The sequence below is a fragment of the Euleptes europaea genome, chromosome 1 (genome assembly GCF_029931775.1).
Source record: "Euleptes europaea isolate rEulEur1 chromosome 1, rEulEur1.hap1, whole genome shotgun sequence".
NCBI classification, from domain to species: Eukaryota; Metazoa; Chordata; class Lepidosauria; order Squamata; family Sphaerodactylidae; genus Euleptes; species Euleptes europaea.
Window position 1 is genome coordinate 114,761,541 of NC_079312.1, and position 18,194 is coordinate 114,779,734.

Genomic DNA, 18,194 nt, shown 5'->3' on the forward strand with positions numbered 1-18,194 from the left:
AAGTGTATTCAGAACTAAGTCCATCAGCTGCATAGCTTCTCTCTTCACCTTTTACCATAGGCTGTCAGGCTTATCACCACTTTGACTGATCATTAATTTTTTTTAAAAAGCCTGTCTGGCAAACTCCAAAGGTATGCTTTAGATCAGGGGTGTCAAACATAAGGCCCATGGGCCGGATGCGGCTCCTTGAGAGCTCTTATCCGCTCCATGAGCCAGCCACGGCAGCCAGACACCCTCTCTCAATCTGGGATGGGGAAGCATGGCCTTACCCAACCGACGTTTATGTCATATCCGGCCCTCGTAACAATTGAGTTCGACACCCCTGCTTTAGATGGAACATTCTCAGGTAGTATGGCAATATGAAGCTCATGAACACATGAAGCTGCTTTATACTGAATCAGACCCTTGGTCCATTAAAGTCAGTATTGTCTACTGGGACCGGCAGCAGCTCTCCAGGGTCTCAGGCAGAGGTCTTTCACATCACCTACTTGCCTCGTCCCTTTAACTGGAGATCCCGGGGATTGAACCTGGGACCTTCTGCATTCCAAGCAGATGCTCTACAAACTGAGCCACAGCTCACTTTTGAGGCGTAGCCTTGTCTGTAATGTTGACTTCAGGCGAGGTGACATATTAGGGCAGGGGTCGGCAAACTCATTAGTCAAAAGAGCCAAATATCAACAGTACAACGATTTGAGATTTCTTTTGAGAGCCAAATTTCTTAAACTTAAACTATATAGGTAGGTACACTGTTTATTAACTTAATAAACTTTAATTAAAGTTTAAAGTCTTAATTAAACTATAGGTACACTGAATAAAACTTGATATACTTAATAGTAATCTTATTTATTGATAAAAATTAAATTGTAAGTCCCTGCCATTTCCCCCTCCCCGTCCAGTCCTCGTCTGGAGGCCTGGTCTACCGCCATAAAAGGCTATTGGTAGACCTGGCCTCCGGCTGAGTCCCATTGGGAGGCCAGGTCTACCCATTAGCTTTCTTGGCAGTAGACCTGGCCTCCGGAGGCCCACAGAAGCCAATGGGTAGACCTGGCCTCTGAAGGGGGACTTTTCCCCCTCCTCGGAGTCCAGGTCTACCGCCAAGAAATCCAGTGGGTAGACATGGCCTCCGAATGGGACTCAGCCGGAGGCCAGGTCTACCAAAGGAAGTCCACCCTGCTGATAGGCGGGGGGGCAGGAACCCACCCAGCAATCGCGCGGCTAGAGGGGAGGGGAGGCTTTAGCCTCCCAACCATTGAGGGCAAGGGAAAGGGGGACCTGGCCATTCTCCCTGGCAGGGGGAGGGGGGAGAGACAGCACGTCCGCTCACCTGCTCTCTCGCGCTCGCTCGCTCTCAGGCGCGCCGGCTCCACAGCCCGGCTGCCGCCGCAAGCGGGCACGAGAGCAGGGGCTCCGAACCAAGTTTGGAGAGCCGCACTCAACGGGCCAAAGAGCCGCATGCGGCTCGGGAGCTGCAGTTTGCAGACCCCTGTATTAGGGGAACACTTACTGGTATGAGCGGAACAAAATTAGACCATGCAGGTTCTCTACTCCCAGTTCTACTGAACATAACCAAATTGCCTTTACTCCCTTTCAGCTAAGGTGGATTCTGACAGTTGAGTTTGATATGAACAAAGGCCAATAAGAGTACTAACCAAAGCTGCTGTAGCTGTGAGCCTAGTCTTCCTGGAGGATGAGTGTAGGGTTTTGAGGTTTGTTTGTGTTTTTTTTGGCTATTTGTTGGATTTCTGTTGGGGACTTATAGAACATGTAAATCCACCTTTTACAGTCTTGTGACTATCAGCTTAGAATGGTTTCATGTGAGCAGATGATAGCAGCCCTGCCCTCCCACCCGTTTTGGTATTGCCAATAGTACTTCAGGATCAATCAGTGCAGTTCCAAAGCTCCTAGATTCAATCCACTGCATCCTCGGGCTTTTGCTTATATTGACACTTCCAGTGTTGCAACATCTGGTAATTCCTACGGCGCCTCTTATTAGGTTTCCCTAAAAGGTACTGGTGATATTACAGTGGTCTCTCTCTCTCTCTCTTTTCCAGGCCAAAGTTGAAAGCAGAGGGCTGTAACTTGCCTGCCAGGTCAAAGAGAGACAGACAGCCTGCCCGGGGCTTGTGGGTGTGAAGATGGATGGCGGAGCAGCTGCGGGTGGGGACTGCGCTCCACGGGAGAATGGCATGACAGCCACCAGTGGAGCGGCACCAGCTGCCCGTCTGCTCGCAGCAAAGCGAAAATCCACCAAGACCGCTCAGCCGGCAGCTGTCGCTTCTCGCCCTCCCACAGTTCCCAGTGGTGCTTCCAAGGCGTTCAACAATGGCCCAGCTAAGAAGCCGAACGTCTCTCAGACCAAGCCCCTGACCCCTAAGAACACCGGCGTTAGCAACACATCTGGGAGAGCGGCTGTGAAAAAGGCAGCAGGGGAGAAACCCAGTGGAGTGAAGGCTTTGGAAAAACTGGTCCCGAACAAGGAAGGACAACAAAAAACTGCAAAAGGAACATCGCAGCTTGCAGTGTCTGGTATGTCCTTGCTAGGGTTGCCAACCTCCAGGTAGTAGCTGGAGATCTTCTGCTATTACAGCTGATCTCTAGCTGATAGAGATCAGTTCACCTGGAGAAAATGGCCCCTTTGGCAATTGGACTCTATGGCAATGAAGTCCCTCCCCTCCCCAAAGCCCGCTCTCCTTAGGCTCCACCCCAAAAACCTCCCGCCAGTGGCGAAGAGGGGCCTGGCAACCCTAGTCCTTGCTGATTGACACCCCCCTGAAGCATGTTATTAATGCTAGTCTAATGTGCTGCAGGCTTCCCTGGGACTTGTCTCTTGGTCCCACATCATATGTTGGTTGGAGGAAGCCGGACATCGAGTTCTTCCCAAGCCATAGCTTAGCTAGAAGGCAGTGTCCTATCAGCTTCTACGCTCTGTGCCTTTCCAGATCTTGAATGGAAGGTGAACTTTTGATGAGAAGGGCACAGAGCTCCGCAGATAGTTGATATTTCTTACCTGAGCCATTAGTCTTCCATGGTTTCTATTCAGGTTTCAGAAATCTCACCAGCTACTGCCGAGATTCTGTGCTTGCATGGTGTTGCTGCTATGGGCATGTGGAATATAGCCCCTGTCTCTAACAACCATTGTATTCTCAAATCCCCAAGAGAGGATTCCAGCCATCTTATCTAGTTCTAGCTGCTGCCCCTAGATAGCTCCTCTGTTCTTGCCTGCAGCCTTATCCGGTGCGGGTTTTGACAGTTTGCTCAGTGTTTTGTTAAGAGTGTTGACTGAAGCTGGACATCTATTTGTTCTTTTTCCCTAGCCCCAAAGTCAACTACCACAAAGTCCAAGAAAGCTGAACAGCCTAAGCCTACCAGGTATGATATTAGGGGCTTGGTTGCTTATCTCATACAGGGGTCAGCAGCTTTTTAACCAGCCAAACAGTGTCAAATTTCAGAGCGAGAGGTCCACAGAGCCAGTATAAGAGTGTCTATTTGTGTAACGGAAAATGTACAATTTAACATCATCAATTGACATGTTGACTAATAATCCATAAAGTTTCGACCTTTTATTAGGAAGTGGCCCACAAGAGATATAAAAATAAATAATAAATATACATAGGAGCACCCTGCATGGTTGCTTTAGTACTCCAGCATAAACCTGCACATGGTTTACAACCTGCACATGGTTTACAGTACTAGCAACTTAAATACTAACAACATTTCTGGCTGGGTATGAGCTTGCATGAGCTCACTTCTTCAGAGCTCACGAAAGCTCATACCCTGCCAGAATTTTTTTAGCCTTTAAGGTGCTACTGGCTTTTTTGTATTGCTATTGACAGACTAACACTGCCACCCATTGTGATATGTTACTGGCAACTATTTGCTTCTCTCATTTCCCTTTCTGTGAAGTATCTCTAAGAAGCTCTTTTAGTCCCATAAACACCTTTGCCTGCCATTCCCTTCAAATACTGGTTAGTCATTTTAGCATCCCACCTACATCTCCTGTATACATTAACTTAAAGATTTCACTTTCTCTCTTGGTTTTACTTTTTTTTTTTTAAAGAACCACATCCAGTTCCATACGGAGCCATATTTAGGTTCTGGAGCCATTAATTATAGGCCCCTGCATACATCCTGTGAATTTAGTTTTATTGTTCTCTGACCCTCAGTGTGCTTATTTTGTTGATCGTTTTTGGGAGGCTGCAGAGAAGAGTCGAAGGGAGGTGTTTTTAGAGATGGGTCTTATTTAAGTTTTATGGTTTTATTGTCCCAAGACCTCAGTATAAGAATGGGGGCGGGGGGCGGGGAGAAAGAGATTATTATTATTTTACATCCTTGCCTCCTCCTTGTTCCTGGGCTGGCAACTGTCAGATGCATCCAGGATTGTCAAGATAGCCTCAGAACCGTGAGGCCAGCTGACCAGCAAAGCTTTCAAGTACAACGCCTGTGCTTCTGCCAGCGTTCTGGTACAACAGTATAGCCCCTGTATTCTGATACTGTGCTCTCTCTCCATTTCAGGACTTGGTTGCCGGGGACTAAGAATGCAACTTCTTCATCCGTCCTTAGCAGAGCGCTGGTCAATGACAAAGGCAAACCTAAGCAGACATTGCCACCTGCTGGTCAGTCGGCAGTGGTGCAGCAGCAGAAAAGCACCCTGGCCACCCAAAGAGGTAAAGTAATTGTACAAGCCTCTGTATGAGACATAAAAAAGCTGAATGTGTACGTAGGAGTACATACAAGATTCTGCATGCAGCTGGGGTTTCCAGAGAGGGGTAGCTGGGTTAGTCTTACAGAGCTATTATAACATGAGTTCTTGCTGCAATAAAATCCATTAGTCTTTAAGATGCCATAAGATTCCTCCCAAGTACATTCACCCAGAAAGAATTTTGAAATGCAAAAAGGTAAATGGATTGACAATAATAATTGAACAAGCTATATAATTTCGATGTGCTTAACTGGGTTAGATCCAGCAAGGGATATCCGGTGCAGAATGTAACCTCATGCCTCTTGCTGTAGCTCAACCCTCCCCCCCCCCTTTGCTGCTCCTGGGGGAATGGGCACTTCAGGAATGGCATGGGGGGGAGGTCTGCCATGGGAGGAGGAAACTGGTAAAAATCCCCACCATTCCATCTCTTGGATCCATGGTGCTATTTTAAAATTGTTCTAAGCTATCCCTTATTGTAAACTGGAGAGGGGGCTGAGGCAGAGAACTTCTGATCAGAGAGGCATGCATTTATTTACATTCTGCTTTTCTCCCCTGTTGGGACTCGAAGCAGATTAGAATGTCCTTCTCCCCTCCTTCATTCTCTCACAACAACTCTGAGTTAGGTCAGGCTGAGAATCTGATGGGCCCAAGGTCACCCAGCCCAAGCCTCCATGGTAGAAGTGGAAATTTGAACTCAGGTCTCCCAGGATCTTAGTCCGACACGCTATCCGCTATGCCACGCTGGCTTTCAAGATACTAACTGGGGGAGTGGGGGGGGGCTAATAACTATGCTGTACTAGCTGTAACAAAGAGGATTTGTGCTACTACCTTTCTTAGATGGCAGCAATACATTTCATAGTAGCATGCATTAAGCTAGTGGTTCAGAAAGGGCCAGGGGTCAGACAGTGGTGATTTTGTGAGGAGGGAAGCATCACTTCTGTACTGTGGTGAAAGCAATCGTGGTTGGGGTGTCAGAGTAGCACCAGAGAGTTCTGGGTTCAGATCCCCACCTGGTCACAAAGTCTGCGGGGTGACCTTGGGCCAGTCACCTTCTTTCCTCCTCCTTCCGCCACCATTTTATCCTATGTATGCTCCTCTGAGCTCTGTAGAGAAGAAGAGTTGGTTTTTATATGCCGACTTTCTCTATCACTTAAGGAAGAGTCAAACCAGCTTACAATCACCTTCCCCTCCCCACAACAGACACCCTGTAAGGTAGGTTGGGGCTGAGAGAGCTCTAAGAGAGCTGTGACTGGCCCCTGGTCACCCAGCAGGCTTCCTGTGTAGGCTGGGTTAACTGGAGGCTGCAGCGGGTAAGGCTGGAGTCCAGGCAGGGTTCTGAGCCATGAAGAAGAGTTGGTTTTTACATGCCGACTTTCTCTACCACTTAAGGAAGAATCATACCACCTTACAGCCACCTTTCCTTCTCCTCCCCGCAAACAGACACCCTGTGAGGTAGGTGGGGCTGAGAGTGTGACTAGCCCAAGGTCACCCAACTAGCTTCATGTGTAAGAGTGGGGAAACCAGCCTAGTTCTCCAGATTAGCCTCCACCGCTCATGTGTAGGAGTGGAGAGTCAAACCCGGTTCTCCAGATCAGAGTCCACCTCTCCAAACCACCGCTCTTAACCAGTACACCATGTGCTGCTTGATTATCATACAAGCTACCCGGCAGGTCAGCAAGTAGAGTACACAACTAAGCAATTGTGTTGGAACATTAGTGGGCATGAAGAACATCACACTGTTAAAACGTCAGAACAAAGTGCTTCTCTAGCATTCTGTATTCTTCTCCAGGTGTCACGCGAAGCCATGCTTCTCCCACCAGGGCAAAGGGCTTAAGGTCTCTCTTATCTTGCAGATCCTACCAGAGCCACCACCGCTCCCAAGGCCAAGCTTCCAAGCACCAACCCTGCCGTGAAAAAGTTACCTGCTGCCAAACCTCCCAAGCTTGCAAATTCCAAATTGCAATCCGAGCCCAGCCTTGGACAGAAGTACGCGATCGGGCCAACGAACGCCAGGCTTGTGGAGAAGAAGCTTTCAGAGGCACCGAAGCCCAGAACGCCTATCAGGGCAACTGCTGGGAGTACCCGTCCGGCAACACCACACAGAGCCCCTGTGCCCAAGGTGGTGGCTGCAGGGAGCAGTCCGGGCAAGAAACTTCTGAAGAAAGATGGCCTTCCAAGCCAAGAGCAAGCTGCTACTCCCAAAAAGCTTCAGAAGGCAACTGATGAATGGAATGCCAAGCCGGCCATTGGTGAAAAAGAAAGTGCGCCCATCGAGGATGGAAGGCCTATGGAACTGGTGCCTACGACAGAGGTAGAGGCCGGTGCCCGGCTTCTCTTGAATGAACCTGTTGCCAGCAGACTAGAAGCTCAAGAGACAGAGCGAAGCGTACCAACGGACGAGGGAGGGAGGGAGGAGGAGGCTGGGTGTCTGGGCGTTGCGGTTCCCCAAGTGTCAACTCCAGTACTGGAAGAAGCAGCTCTTGTCTTTTCTAGTCCGCAAGATGTGGAGGTCTCTTCTCCCAGCGGAAGGCCTGACTTGCCTGTCTCTGAGATCTCAGAGCTGCCGGAAGAAGCACCGAATTCGCACGCAGACCCACTCTGCCAACTATCTTCTCCTACTCGCTCGGCACTTGGTCCCCAGACCCCACCATCAGAACCTGTGTATCCTAGTGGGGAAGGCACAGACTTCCGGGACTTGAAGGAACAAGCACTTCCACGCTCAGATACTCCCGTGACCGCTGAGCTGCTGTACCCATTGCTTGAACCTGCCTTGTCTTGTGAAGATGTCTGTCACCTATCGACATCCTCCCTAGACGAAGACTCCCAGATACTGGTTAAAGAGGAGGCCACTGTGCCAAGTTGTGTCAGTGGACTTCCTTCTCCTTGCTCCTTGGTTGGGTTTGCTGAAGAGGTCCAACCTGTGAAGCTGCCAGGGCTGATGGCAGGGATGCAGGAGGAGTCTGCCTTTCAGGTGGAACAGTCCCCCTCAGGCAGCCAGGTAGATTCTCCTTTGGGAATTACGGTTGAGCCTCAGAGAGCGGAGGATGGGGAAGGACATTATGTCTTTGGCCAAGTGGCTGAGGCAGCCGCCCGGCCTCATAGTGAAGAGGAGTGGCAGAGGGGGGTGTCTCCTGTGGAGGTGGAGGATGAGAGATTAAGGATGAGCCCGCTAGACTTTGAAGTGAAGTTATCTTTGAGTACTGAAGGTGCTCAGGGGTTAGCCACTCCCCCTCAGGCAGAAGAGCCTAACCGAGCTGTCGTTCGTGCTGAAGACGAGCTGGGGGAAGCCCTACCTATAGGAGACCATCCAGGCACCGGGAAGGCTGTTCTGGACCAGCCCCCTCTCCCTTTGCCTGCCGACGCTGGGGTCTTGCTCCCTGCTGAGTTAATGGGAGATGCTGATGCAGGCCGTGGTGATGCGTCCGGCCCTGTGGGAGAACATTCTTGCGTTGGAGGCCCTGGGGGGGATGCCATGGCTGAAGTGTGTCTCAGCAGCCAGAAACAAGAGGATGCACCCAAGTGCAAAGACCTCGATCTTTTGGCCCGTCTCGTGGGAGAGATGTCGCCCGGTGGTGGCCTTGGCCAGGTGTTGATGCCCAAACCTCAGACTCTGCCCTTGAAGAGCCTAGAGCTCTTGCAGGAGCCCCCCACCCGGCTCCCCGAAGCCCCGGAGCCGCTGTCGAGCGACGCAGCGCTGAAGGGCCACTCCCCCGAAAGAGGGGGCTCCTCCTCCAAGTCCAGCACCTTGAGCGGCCCCGATCTGGCTGGCAAGAGCAGCAGCGAGACCAGCACACCCGAGGAGCTGCGGGACTACGACAGCAGCTCGGGAGTGGAGTCCAGGTCCGACGAGAAGCTGGAGCAGACCTGCCACCAGCTGCTCATCCCCCTGGAGGACCTGCCGGGCGAGCTGGACCTGGGCATCCACATGGAGAAAGGGGACGATGAGGCCGAGACCCTGCCGGCCGATGAGATCCTCGGCGACCCGCCCACCGAGCCGACAGTGTCCTCAGAGGAAGAAGGGGAGCTGGACGCGGACCTCCTGAAGGACCCGGGCTTCGCGGAAACGGTGTGCCTGTCCCGGTCTCCGCCTGGCAAGCCCTCCTTGCCCCACTCGGTGGAGGAGTCCGACGAGCTGGGCTCCGGCGACGCCGGCACAGAGACCCCGGCTTCGACCAATTCGGCGGCCTCTTGCGACGTCTTCGGTGCCTTCCACCTCCACTCTACTGACAGTTGCGGCAAGAGCCCCGGCCTTTCTTCCCTGGAGAGTGAGGAGCATTCCACGGAGGGCAGCAAGGAACCTCTCCCGAAAGAGTCCCATAGCAAGACTCCTGTGGATTGGGAGCACCCGGCGCCAGCCACACCGGCTTCCCTGAAGGGCAGAGGGCAGGACGAAGAGTCAGGCCTGCCTTTGACTGCCCCTCATAACCTGGCTGCAGGTAATGTATAAAGGAAAACCTGCTTTGTCTGTGTCAGTGCCAACCTGTGGTATCTCAGTGTGCAATAGTACCCTGTAGGGAAGGGAGATGGCCCCCCCTCCCTTCATGTGTATTTGTTCCATTTGTGTCTCTAGCCAAAACAGGCATACTTCTGTCTCTGTGGTTTTTTTGAGAACTTTCCCTTAACCCTTTACAGACTTCCTCAGGGGAAGCCCGTGTGTATTTTAGTGTTCTTCTGAGAAGGGTAAACTTCTTAGTCTTTTGACCTATTAAATAAAGCATCACTTTGTCTATCTGATGACCTGGCCTGTCTTGTTTTTCCAGGAGACCTGTCCCCTGCCTTCTGTTTATTGAACTTGGAAAAAGAAGGGATTGGCAGGGGAGGGGGGGAGGGGGGCAATGTTCAAACTTTAGCTGGCTTCCGAGATGTTGGAAGGGAGACCTAGTCTTCAGCTGCTCGATTGGTAGGAGCCAGGGCTCTACTCGCAGTGCTGGGGGAGGCTTCTGTGCCATCTGTGGCTCATGCCATCCCATGCAAATGGCAGAAATTCAGTCAGTCTGTTCAGCAGGGCGCTGGTCAATAAGCAGCGGCTACACCCTCCTGGTCTTAACTCCTAGCTTAGCGGTGGCTGTATTTAATTGCTCCGTGGCTTAACTTTCTCTTCCCCATCCTTGAGCAAAGCTGCCGACCGGGGGTGGGGGGTGTCCCAGGAGAAAGTGAGGTTTTGTCTTACTTGGGCAGGGCACGATCCCAGGGCATAAGAAACTGTGCGGTGCGCAAGTATCCCGCAGTGCTGCTGACATGCTCTGATCCATTGAGCTGTTCTGGACCAGCCTCTTCTAAATGTAGTGAGTGAGCAGGGGCAAAGGCAAGTGGATGCAGCTGACCATTTTAGTAGTCTGAAGTTCTGCAGTCCGTCTTTAACATAGTCGGTTTTTGGATGTGTAGCAAGCGATTGCCCTAAATGTGAGAAATTCTGAAAGGCGGGAGGATGGACGGAGAACAGGTAGGTTGATACCCACCTGTTCACAAATTCGGACTGTCGACCAGGAAGATGGATTCGATGGCCTAACAAGTTGACATTTTTTGGGGGGCCGGGCGGGACCAAGTTCCCAGCAACAATAGCGCTTGAATTTCGGCAAGGCGACCTGGGACCCCCTCAGGCAACGTAAACTTATCACTTGCTCTAGAGCTTTGTCGCTGGAGTCCTTTTGGTTTGTGCTTGCTGTAGCTGGCTTAAACGTGAAACTTGCCCAGCGAGAATGCTTAGGTTACTATGGGCCTCAGAGCAAGCGGCCCTGATAGGATGAAGTTCAAATTCCTGCCGGACGAGGCCTAAAGAGGCATTTCACCTCTGTCCCCCTCTCTTTGAGAGACATGAGTGGCTGACACGGGCTTGTATATTTGCAGAGGTCTGCTTTAAGCAATGCACCGAGCAGTACTTGCCCAGAAAGCCACCCCTTATGCAGTCCATGCTCCTCTATAAGAAGAAAGGCAGTGTGGCAGGAGCAGCTGACATTTGGTGAGGCAACGGAAGGGTCTGAACCCACTCCCGAGTCCTGGGCGGGGAGCCCTTCTATACAGCAGCATCAGTAGCCCCAGAGCTGTGACCCTGGCTTCAGTAGATCAGCGCAGTCCTGAAAATCTGGGGATGTGGTTCTTGCTAGGCGGAGAAGCACCTTGAAAGCTAAACCTTGGCCTCTTTCCCTCTCCTGTTTGTGCTTGTCTGTCGCTTCCTCTCCTTGTTTGTCAACACCCCACCCCCCAACCGAGGGCCGCTCTTTCCAACCCAAGCCTCCTTGCCCTGTTTGTAGGTGACAATGGGGCAGGTTTGCCCTTCCCCTGGGGACCATGTCCATCAGAGATCCTCTCCACTATCTACGAGGTAGAGAGTGGTGCTGAGACGCCCGGCCTGGACGAAGAGGATGGGAGTCGCTGCTCGTGCGCCGCCTCTCAGGAGCAGGGCCTTCACCTAGGAAGCATCCAGGCTACGGTTGTGCAGCAGCTGATCAGCCGGACGCTGCTTTTCTCAGCAGAGGCACCCTCGGGTGCCATTGGTGGGAAGGGGCCCGTGAGCACCGACGCCGAGATTAGCAAATGGACAGAACTGATCTCCCCTCTGGATGAATCACGGGCCAGCATCACCTCAGTGACGAGCTTCTCCCCCGAGGACATGTCATCCCCCCACGGGGACTGGACTGTGGTAGAGGTAGAGACCTTTCACTGACTTCTCCCTGAATTTAATCTTGTGGCCATTTTGTTTTTGTTTAATTTTGGCTCTCGGGCCCTTTATGCATCCTTCCCTTACATTATGACCAGCCGTTCTTCATGGTGCCTTGGGCTCTTGGAGCATTATGTGACTTCTCCCCTTCCTGGGTGGCTAATTTCAGTGGCTGAAGATGAGGTGATTGTACTGTTGGCTCTTGGTGTAGCTGAGCATACCAGACTAGCACCTGTTCATCCCTTGAAAAGCACGCAAACTCCCTTTGAGCTGCTATTGGCTTACTGGGTTATACAGTCCTTTATACTACTATAGGTCTTCAGTTTTTTGGAATAGGTTTTCTTCCGTACAGGGATCCAGTCACAAGTATAATCGCCTGGTTAACATTTGCAAACTGAAGGATGGCTCGTTTTCTCACTGGACTCTGCCACAGTGCATAAATGAGCCGCTAACTTGACACCACTGCTGCTGGCCCTGAGGTTTACACCATTGGCTTACTCGTGGTTGCTGGCTAGAGCAGACAGATTGGCATCTTTTTTTTTAAATTCACAAAGTGCAGACTTATTGGCATCTTTCTTTTTTTAACTTACAGAGGGAATCAATCGGCAAAAATAGGTCAAATGCCCCCTTTCCCATATTTGACCACAGCTCCCAGGGACCTTTTTAGAGCAGGAAGAAATACTATTTCGCTTTCCTGTCTGAGGGCAACTTCCTGTATTTGAGTTTCTAGAAGAGTTGTGGGTTAAGGTTTTGTCCCCTGAAGGGATGGGGCAGATTTAGTTAAGAAGGAAATGCTTTTCTTAATAAAACACAGTGATTTGAGAATAAATCTTATACTACAGCTTTTCAAGAGCTGATCACTGCCTACAGCTAATGAGGTGGTTCTTGGGTGGCAATAGGACTTTGAGGTACAGGTGGAGATCCTGCACCCTGCAAGATGAGAAGACCAAGATGGATCACTTTGATATTCCCTTTTAGGGTGAGTTTTGGAAAGCCTGAACTTGGAACTGGGAAGAAGTATTGTTGTTGATGCAAGTACACAACTCACCACCTTATAGTGATGCTGGCCCATGCCTCAAAGTTAGCAGAGTCATTTGAATATTTGTACCAGTGGATAGCCTAGGCTAGCCTGATCTCATGAGATCTCAGAAGCTCAGCAGGCTCTGCCATGGCTGGTATTTGGATGGGAGACCTCCAAGGAATACCAGGGTCGTGATGTGGAGGCAGGCAGTGGCAAACCATCTCTGGACATCTCTTGCCTTGAAAACCCCTCCAAAGATCGCCATAAATCAGATGTGACTTGATGGCAAGGCAAAACAAAAAAACAGTGCTTACCTCTTGCCTAATTTAACTGTGATGCCAGAGGGATCACCTGCCTTGTCTATGACTAAAGGTAGTTAACCCTGATGAAACATTGTGGGAATTGTACATGGTAGTAAGAAACTCTGCCACTTATGAACACATGAAGCTGCCTTATACCGAATCAGACCCTTGGTCCATCGAAGTCAGTATTGTCTACTCAGACCAGCAGCTGCTCTCCAGGGTCTCAGGCTGAGATCTTTCACTCTGAAACACCTACTTGCTTAGTCCCTTTAACTGCAGATGCCGGGGATTGAACCTGGGACCTTCTGCATGCCAAGCAGATGCTCTACCACTGAGCCACGGCCCCTCCCCTTTTCTATAAAGAACTTCTAAGAGTGAATACTGACAAAAAGCACCATGCTACTCTGTTTATATCATGTGTTAGCTACGAGATGAACTAATCTTTGAGGCTATAGTGGCTCCTTAAAAAGATCAGAGAAACTCTGCCGCTGTGGTAGAGAGTCTCTTGTTTTTATGGCCATGGAAGCAAATTGTAGGGGTTGGGGGATTATCTTGCTTCAGTCACTCTTTTCTTGCTAATAAGTATAGAAGGAAGAACAGCAAATGGTTATCCAAAAGAGTTGACTTCTGAAAGGTGAGATTGGTAATGTCTAACCTTCTCCATCCAACTATGCCTGGAAATAGTAACCACTGCTAGATGACCACTGGGTTAGAAGACGAGCTTCACATCACTAAAGTTTACTGGATGGAGAAGCTTTGTCTTCTATCTTCCCTTCACCAGAACCCACACCTTTAGCCTTCCAGGTTGACTATGGAACCTACTGAGTTGCAAGCATGTGACAGGAAGTAATGTGACAAGAGCAGCCTTGTGTTAAAAATCCTCACCATGTATGCAAAGAGGTGGGGAGATGCCTTCCCCCCCCTATAATCGGAACAGCAGCAAGTACTCCCCCCCCCCAAAAAAAGTTCCACAGCCTACTTTATTGAAACATGGATTTATAAAAATTTTAAATGCACTCACCAAGTGATGGGACTCTATGACCTCCCCCCTCCTTAAGGTGCTAACCCAGTTGACTTCTAGCTGAAGAGAAGTGGCCAATGTTAGCCCTACCTAGTAGCCTTGAATGCCCTCTGGGGCAGAAAAACGGTACACCAACTTATTTTAAATATGTAGCTGAGGAGATGGTTATCCTGTCAAAGCAGGCTTTACCATGTACCCAAACCTTTGATGAGGGTATATGGTCTTGCCCCCTAGTCTGTGATATTAGGTGTAATCATTTAAAGGCTTCCATTAGGGTAACACCAGCCTATTTCTACATTTGTCAAGCATGTAGTGGTCAGGTTGCTGTTTCCCTCCTCAGTCTGAGCAGCTGGGGGTAATAGCTTTAGAATTTACCTGTAGCAATGTGTTGACCCGGGTCGCTATTTTCCTCATTTCATGCGTGTGACTGCTTTTGTAATGTTAGCAAACTGTTAAGCGATAAATTTACTTAGTTTTTTAAAATAAAAAAATGAATTTGAATTTCTGTTGTCAATGTTTAAAGGTGGGGAGGGGGTGCAAATGATAGTCAGGTTCAGACGGCAAGAAGCACATTTTGAATAGGATGTTAAGAGGACCGAATTGGTTAAGTCACCTCAGGTGAGGCAAAGCACAAATAATTGTCTGGTAGTTTCAGTTTAGCATCAGCTCCCAGGTGACAATGCAGTGTGTAATCCTGCCATCTAGCTAGGATGGCAAAGACCTCTCTCCCCTTGAAAATACTGTTTTTAACTTTCTAGCTACCAGCCAACCTCTGTCCCTCTCCATAAAAATTCACCCCATTTCCCTGTAGGTTCCTTTCAAGAGAGATTTCTTTTGCTGTCCTCCAGTTTTTTGTCCACCCACTGTCCGTTACAATATAATAGGTTAAAAAATAATACCATTTAGAGTAGCTGACTTCTCATTTGCCCAATGGGATACAACGGGCTCCTATGAAAAGGATCAGGATTTAAAAGCTGTAGAGATACGATTGCTGTAGTGGCTAAAGCTAGCATTATCTGTAATGCCACCAACTTGTCCGAATCAATAAAAGCACAGCTGCACTTCCTGGGTTGAAGCTGGGTGGGGAATTTTGCCACGCCACCAGATCAGCAGAGGGGATGCTTTGCCCGCACATTTTTCCAGGGTGGTGGATAGAACTGAAGCAAAACACAGGCATGGAGGCCTAGAGAGGGCTGCATGGCCAGGGCAGGAAAAGCCCATAGGGCTACTCAACATTTTCAGTTTAAATAGTCTTCGGCAAGAGTGTTAGAGGAGGCAAAAGTGGATTTATGCAGCAAATCGTGTATGGGAGGAAATCAGCTGTAATGTACGTTCTTTCCTGGAATGATCTAGCAAATTCCTGAAAAGGCCGACCACTTAAAAAAAAAGGGGGGGGGCATGACAGCATCTATAAGAGCTTGCAGCACCTTTTAGCTCTTTGTTCTATTGTTCCTGTGCAGCTTTACTCCTTAATAATACTGTACGCTCTATTCAGTTAAACACACATCACTGACACATTTTATATGGGTGTGCAGCCTGCATCTTTCCCTGTCTCCTGGAAAGGACTGTCCTGACATAAGGTGAACCAGAAAAGCTGTGGGAGGATTTTCCTGTCTGTTTCTTAAATTGCTTCTGAGATCCAGCAGCAAATATACTGTAGTGTGACTGTGCAACAAGCGATATTGACCGCCATCCAGCAGCATGTCTGCTGGGGTTACCTGAAGAGCACAAAACCCAGCTCGGGCGCCAGTGAAAAAAGGAACAGCAAAACCTCAACAGCACAGACAGAGTGCTCAGCAAATGAGTCAGTGCGCATTAGACAGTGGTTACCAATAATCATCTAATCAGACCCTTCAGCTATTTTTTTCTAGCAAGGAAACATACAACTGTGAAAAAGCCAGATCACTCAAGCAGAGAGCAGTAGGAAGCCATCTCTCAGGTGGAATGGAAGAGTGGCAGTACAGTCGCTCCATCTGGAACTTTGCATGTGTTACCCCATAGTGAGGGGTAACCCCATGGCTCAAATCTAGAACTTTGGTTCCAGGGTTACGTTCAAACCAAGCTTCAAGTGAAGTCTGACTGGAACAGAGGCTCACCCAAAACAAGGGAATAGTCAGTGCAAACTTTCGGTCACACGTTGGTGTTGCTGCTACTTATAATCAGCCAGATTCTACCTTAGTCACTGGTGTTTATGCTGCTTTTTGTAGATGGGATTAGAGAGCTACACAGGATTAACGGAGAAGACCATTTAAGGTGCTGATTACATCTTAAGGCTGCTGCTTTAGGGGATTTAGAGCATGTTGAATCAACTCGACTACCCGCATTGTAACTCGGCACATTCTTGGTCACCTTTTCTTATGGCACAGTTCCCAGATTTGATATACGATTGACCTAGGCACATACTGTGCCACTCGCCAGACTACAAAACTACTCAAAAGAAGTCAGTGCGTATAGAAGAATGACCACTGTATAGCAGCCCTCGAACTACAATGAAATTTATACTCTGCATGAAAAATGTTTACATGACCATGAAGCCCTATCAGCCTTTTCACAGGCTAACCACAGCAAGCTAGAGTGAAATACCTTGAATTATTCCTTGTACTGAAATGTTTAAGACATGCTACAGACCCCCATTGGGAACTGAGATATTTATTTGCACAGCACTGCACCGGAATAGCCTCGTTCCCTTTTGTCCATTATAACCACACCTGTCGTTTTCAGATTAATATCCACTCCCTCCATTCTGTTGGGAATCAGTGGCACTGGACATGAACCACAAGGGCATCCCAATTTCACAGCCAAGACAGCAACTCCCAATGTGAAGGGGAGGGGCTGTGGCTCAGTGGTAGAGCATCTGCTTGGCATGCAGAAGGTACCAGGTTCAATCCCCGGCATCTCCAGTTAAAGGGACTAGGCAGGTAGGTGATGTGAAAGACCTCTGCCTGAAACCCTGGAGAGTCGCTGTCGGTCTGAGTAGACAATACTGACTTTGATGGACCTTGATGGTCTTGAGTCAGTATAAGGCAGATTTGTGTGTTTACCCAGCTCTGGTTCCTATAGCATATCATTTACCAACACCAATCTTAAGCATCTGGTTACCAACAGAAGGAAAAAATGGGTAAAAGTTGCTAGAACCCAATAATCTTGTTGTTGTTTTTATTCCCAGCTCTGGACAAAATAGTAGGATCCTGTGCAATAGGGGGGCAACATGCAGCCAGTATGTAAGCCCCGAGGCACTTTTGTGCTACAACATTAACCTCTGCTTTTAAGTTCAAACAGTAAGTTTCTAGCCCTCATGGTTTCAAAGACATTTTTTTCAGAATATAACTTCAGTGTGCTCCTGTCTAGTTGGGCATTACTCCAGCCATGCATATGGAGTCTCTCTGCTGACCTATCTGTAATACTGTGTTTCTGGGGTGAAAAGGAACCGGGCGGAAGTACCCCTTACCCCACTGGCCCTAACACTGCGTTCACCAGCGTGCCCGTATACTAAATGTAACCCATTGGTCATGGCTGCTGAACAAGGGACCTCGGGCAGTTGTAGTTCAGAGTTTCTCAGTCATTTTGTAAAGGCCCAGCTCCAATCTTTTAAAGGATGCTTCAAACTGGTATATACAGAGGCTTCCTAAGCAATCAGATTCTGTGCAGCGCATTCCCAACATAATCGAGAAGGCTCATACTTTGTATACTGGACCACACCGTTACATCGAATACTGCCAGTGTACAAGGAGACTATTTTGCTATGGACATTCCTCCCCCACCCTTGATGTTACAATTTATCTATATGTTTAAACAAGAGAAGATCCATTTCTGGTGTTATAGGAGTAGCAAAACCATGTACCATATTTTCTTTTGAAAGAAAGAACAGGGCTATCGATCAGTTCCTATTCCTCCTTTAGTCCTCAAAAGTTTTTACACTGCTGATATGATCTGTAACAACTCCCATAAGAATACAATACGACCTGAGCCACACATACAATGTTAACCGCACCACCATGAAAAGCCATTTTCCAAACATTTCATTTCAGACTTTCCTGTAATTGTGCAATAGCTACTGCACAGGCAATGTGTGTTTAAAGAACAACCAGCAACTCAATTTTCCCAGTTGATTACCGTGGTGCATGTTTAGCCAGATCTTCTGGGTTCTTCTCCCAAATCTGGGCTAATGATAAAGCCGTCTATTCTTATCATAATTCCTAGATCTCTCTCTCCTTAAAAACAGATTAGCAAACACTACCAGTCAACCACCCTCCAAGAGCTGAAGATTGGACTGAGGACTTCCACCTCCCTTAGACACTGATTAATTTTAGCTGTTCCAATGTCCCTTCCGGAGGGCCAACAGGTCTGGAAATACTAAACCAAGTAATTTTTTTTCCAGTTTAAATATTTATATTTTTTAAAAATGGGAAGGAAAAAAAAAAGCAATTGACTCCAGGCAACAACCATGAAAATCGGAAGAAAAGCCTAACAGACAGGGGGAAAAGAATAAAAAG

General features: G+C 48.8%; 1 protein-coding gene across 1 annotated transcript; it reads left to right on the forward strand.

Annotated features, from left to right (window-relative positions):
- The first annotated feature begins 2,135 nt into the window (after window positions 1-2,135).
- PRR36 (proline rich 36) lies at window positions 2,136-11,400 on the forward strand. The gene is made up of 5 exons (XM_056848052.1): window positions 2,136-2,521; window positions 3,286-3,369; window positions 4,513-4,664; window positions 6,553-9,135; window positions 10,951-11,400. Exons 1-5 carry the CDS (start codon window positions 2,136-2,138, stop codon window positions 11,361-11,363), a joined length of 3,618 nt encoding a protein of 1,205 aa, XP_056704030.1. The 3' UTR covers window positions 11,364-11,400.
- Window positions 11,401-18,194: the final 6,794 nt, after the last annotated feature.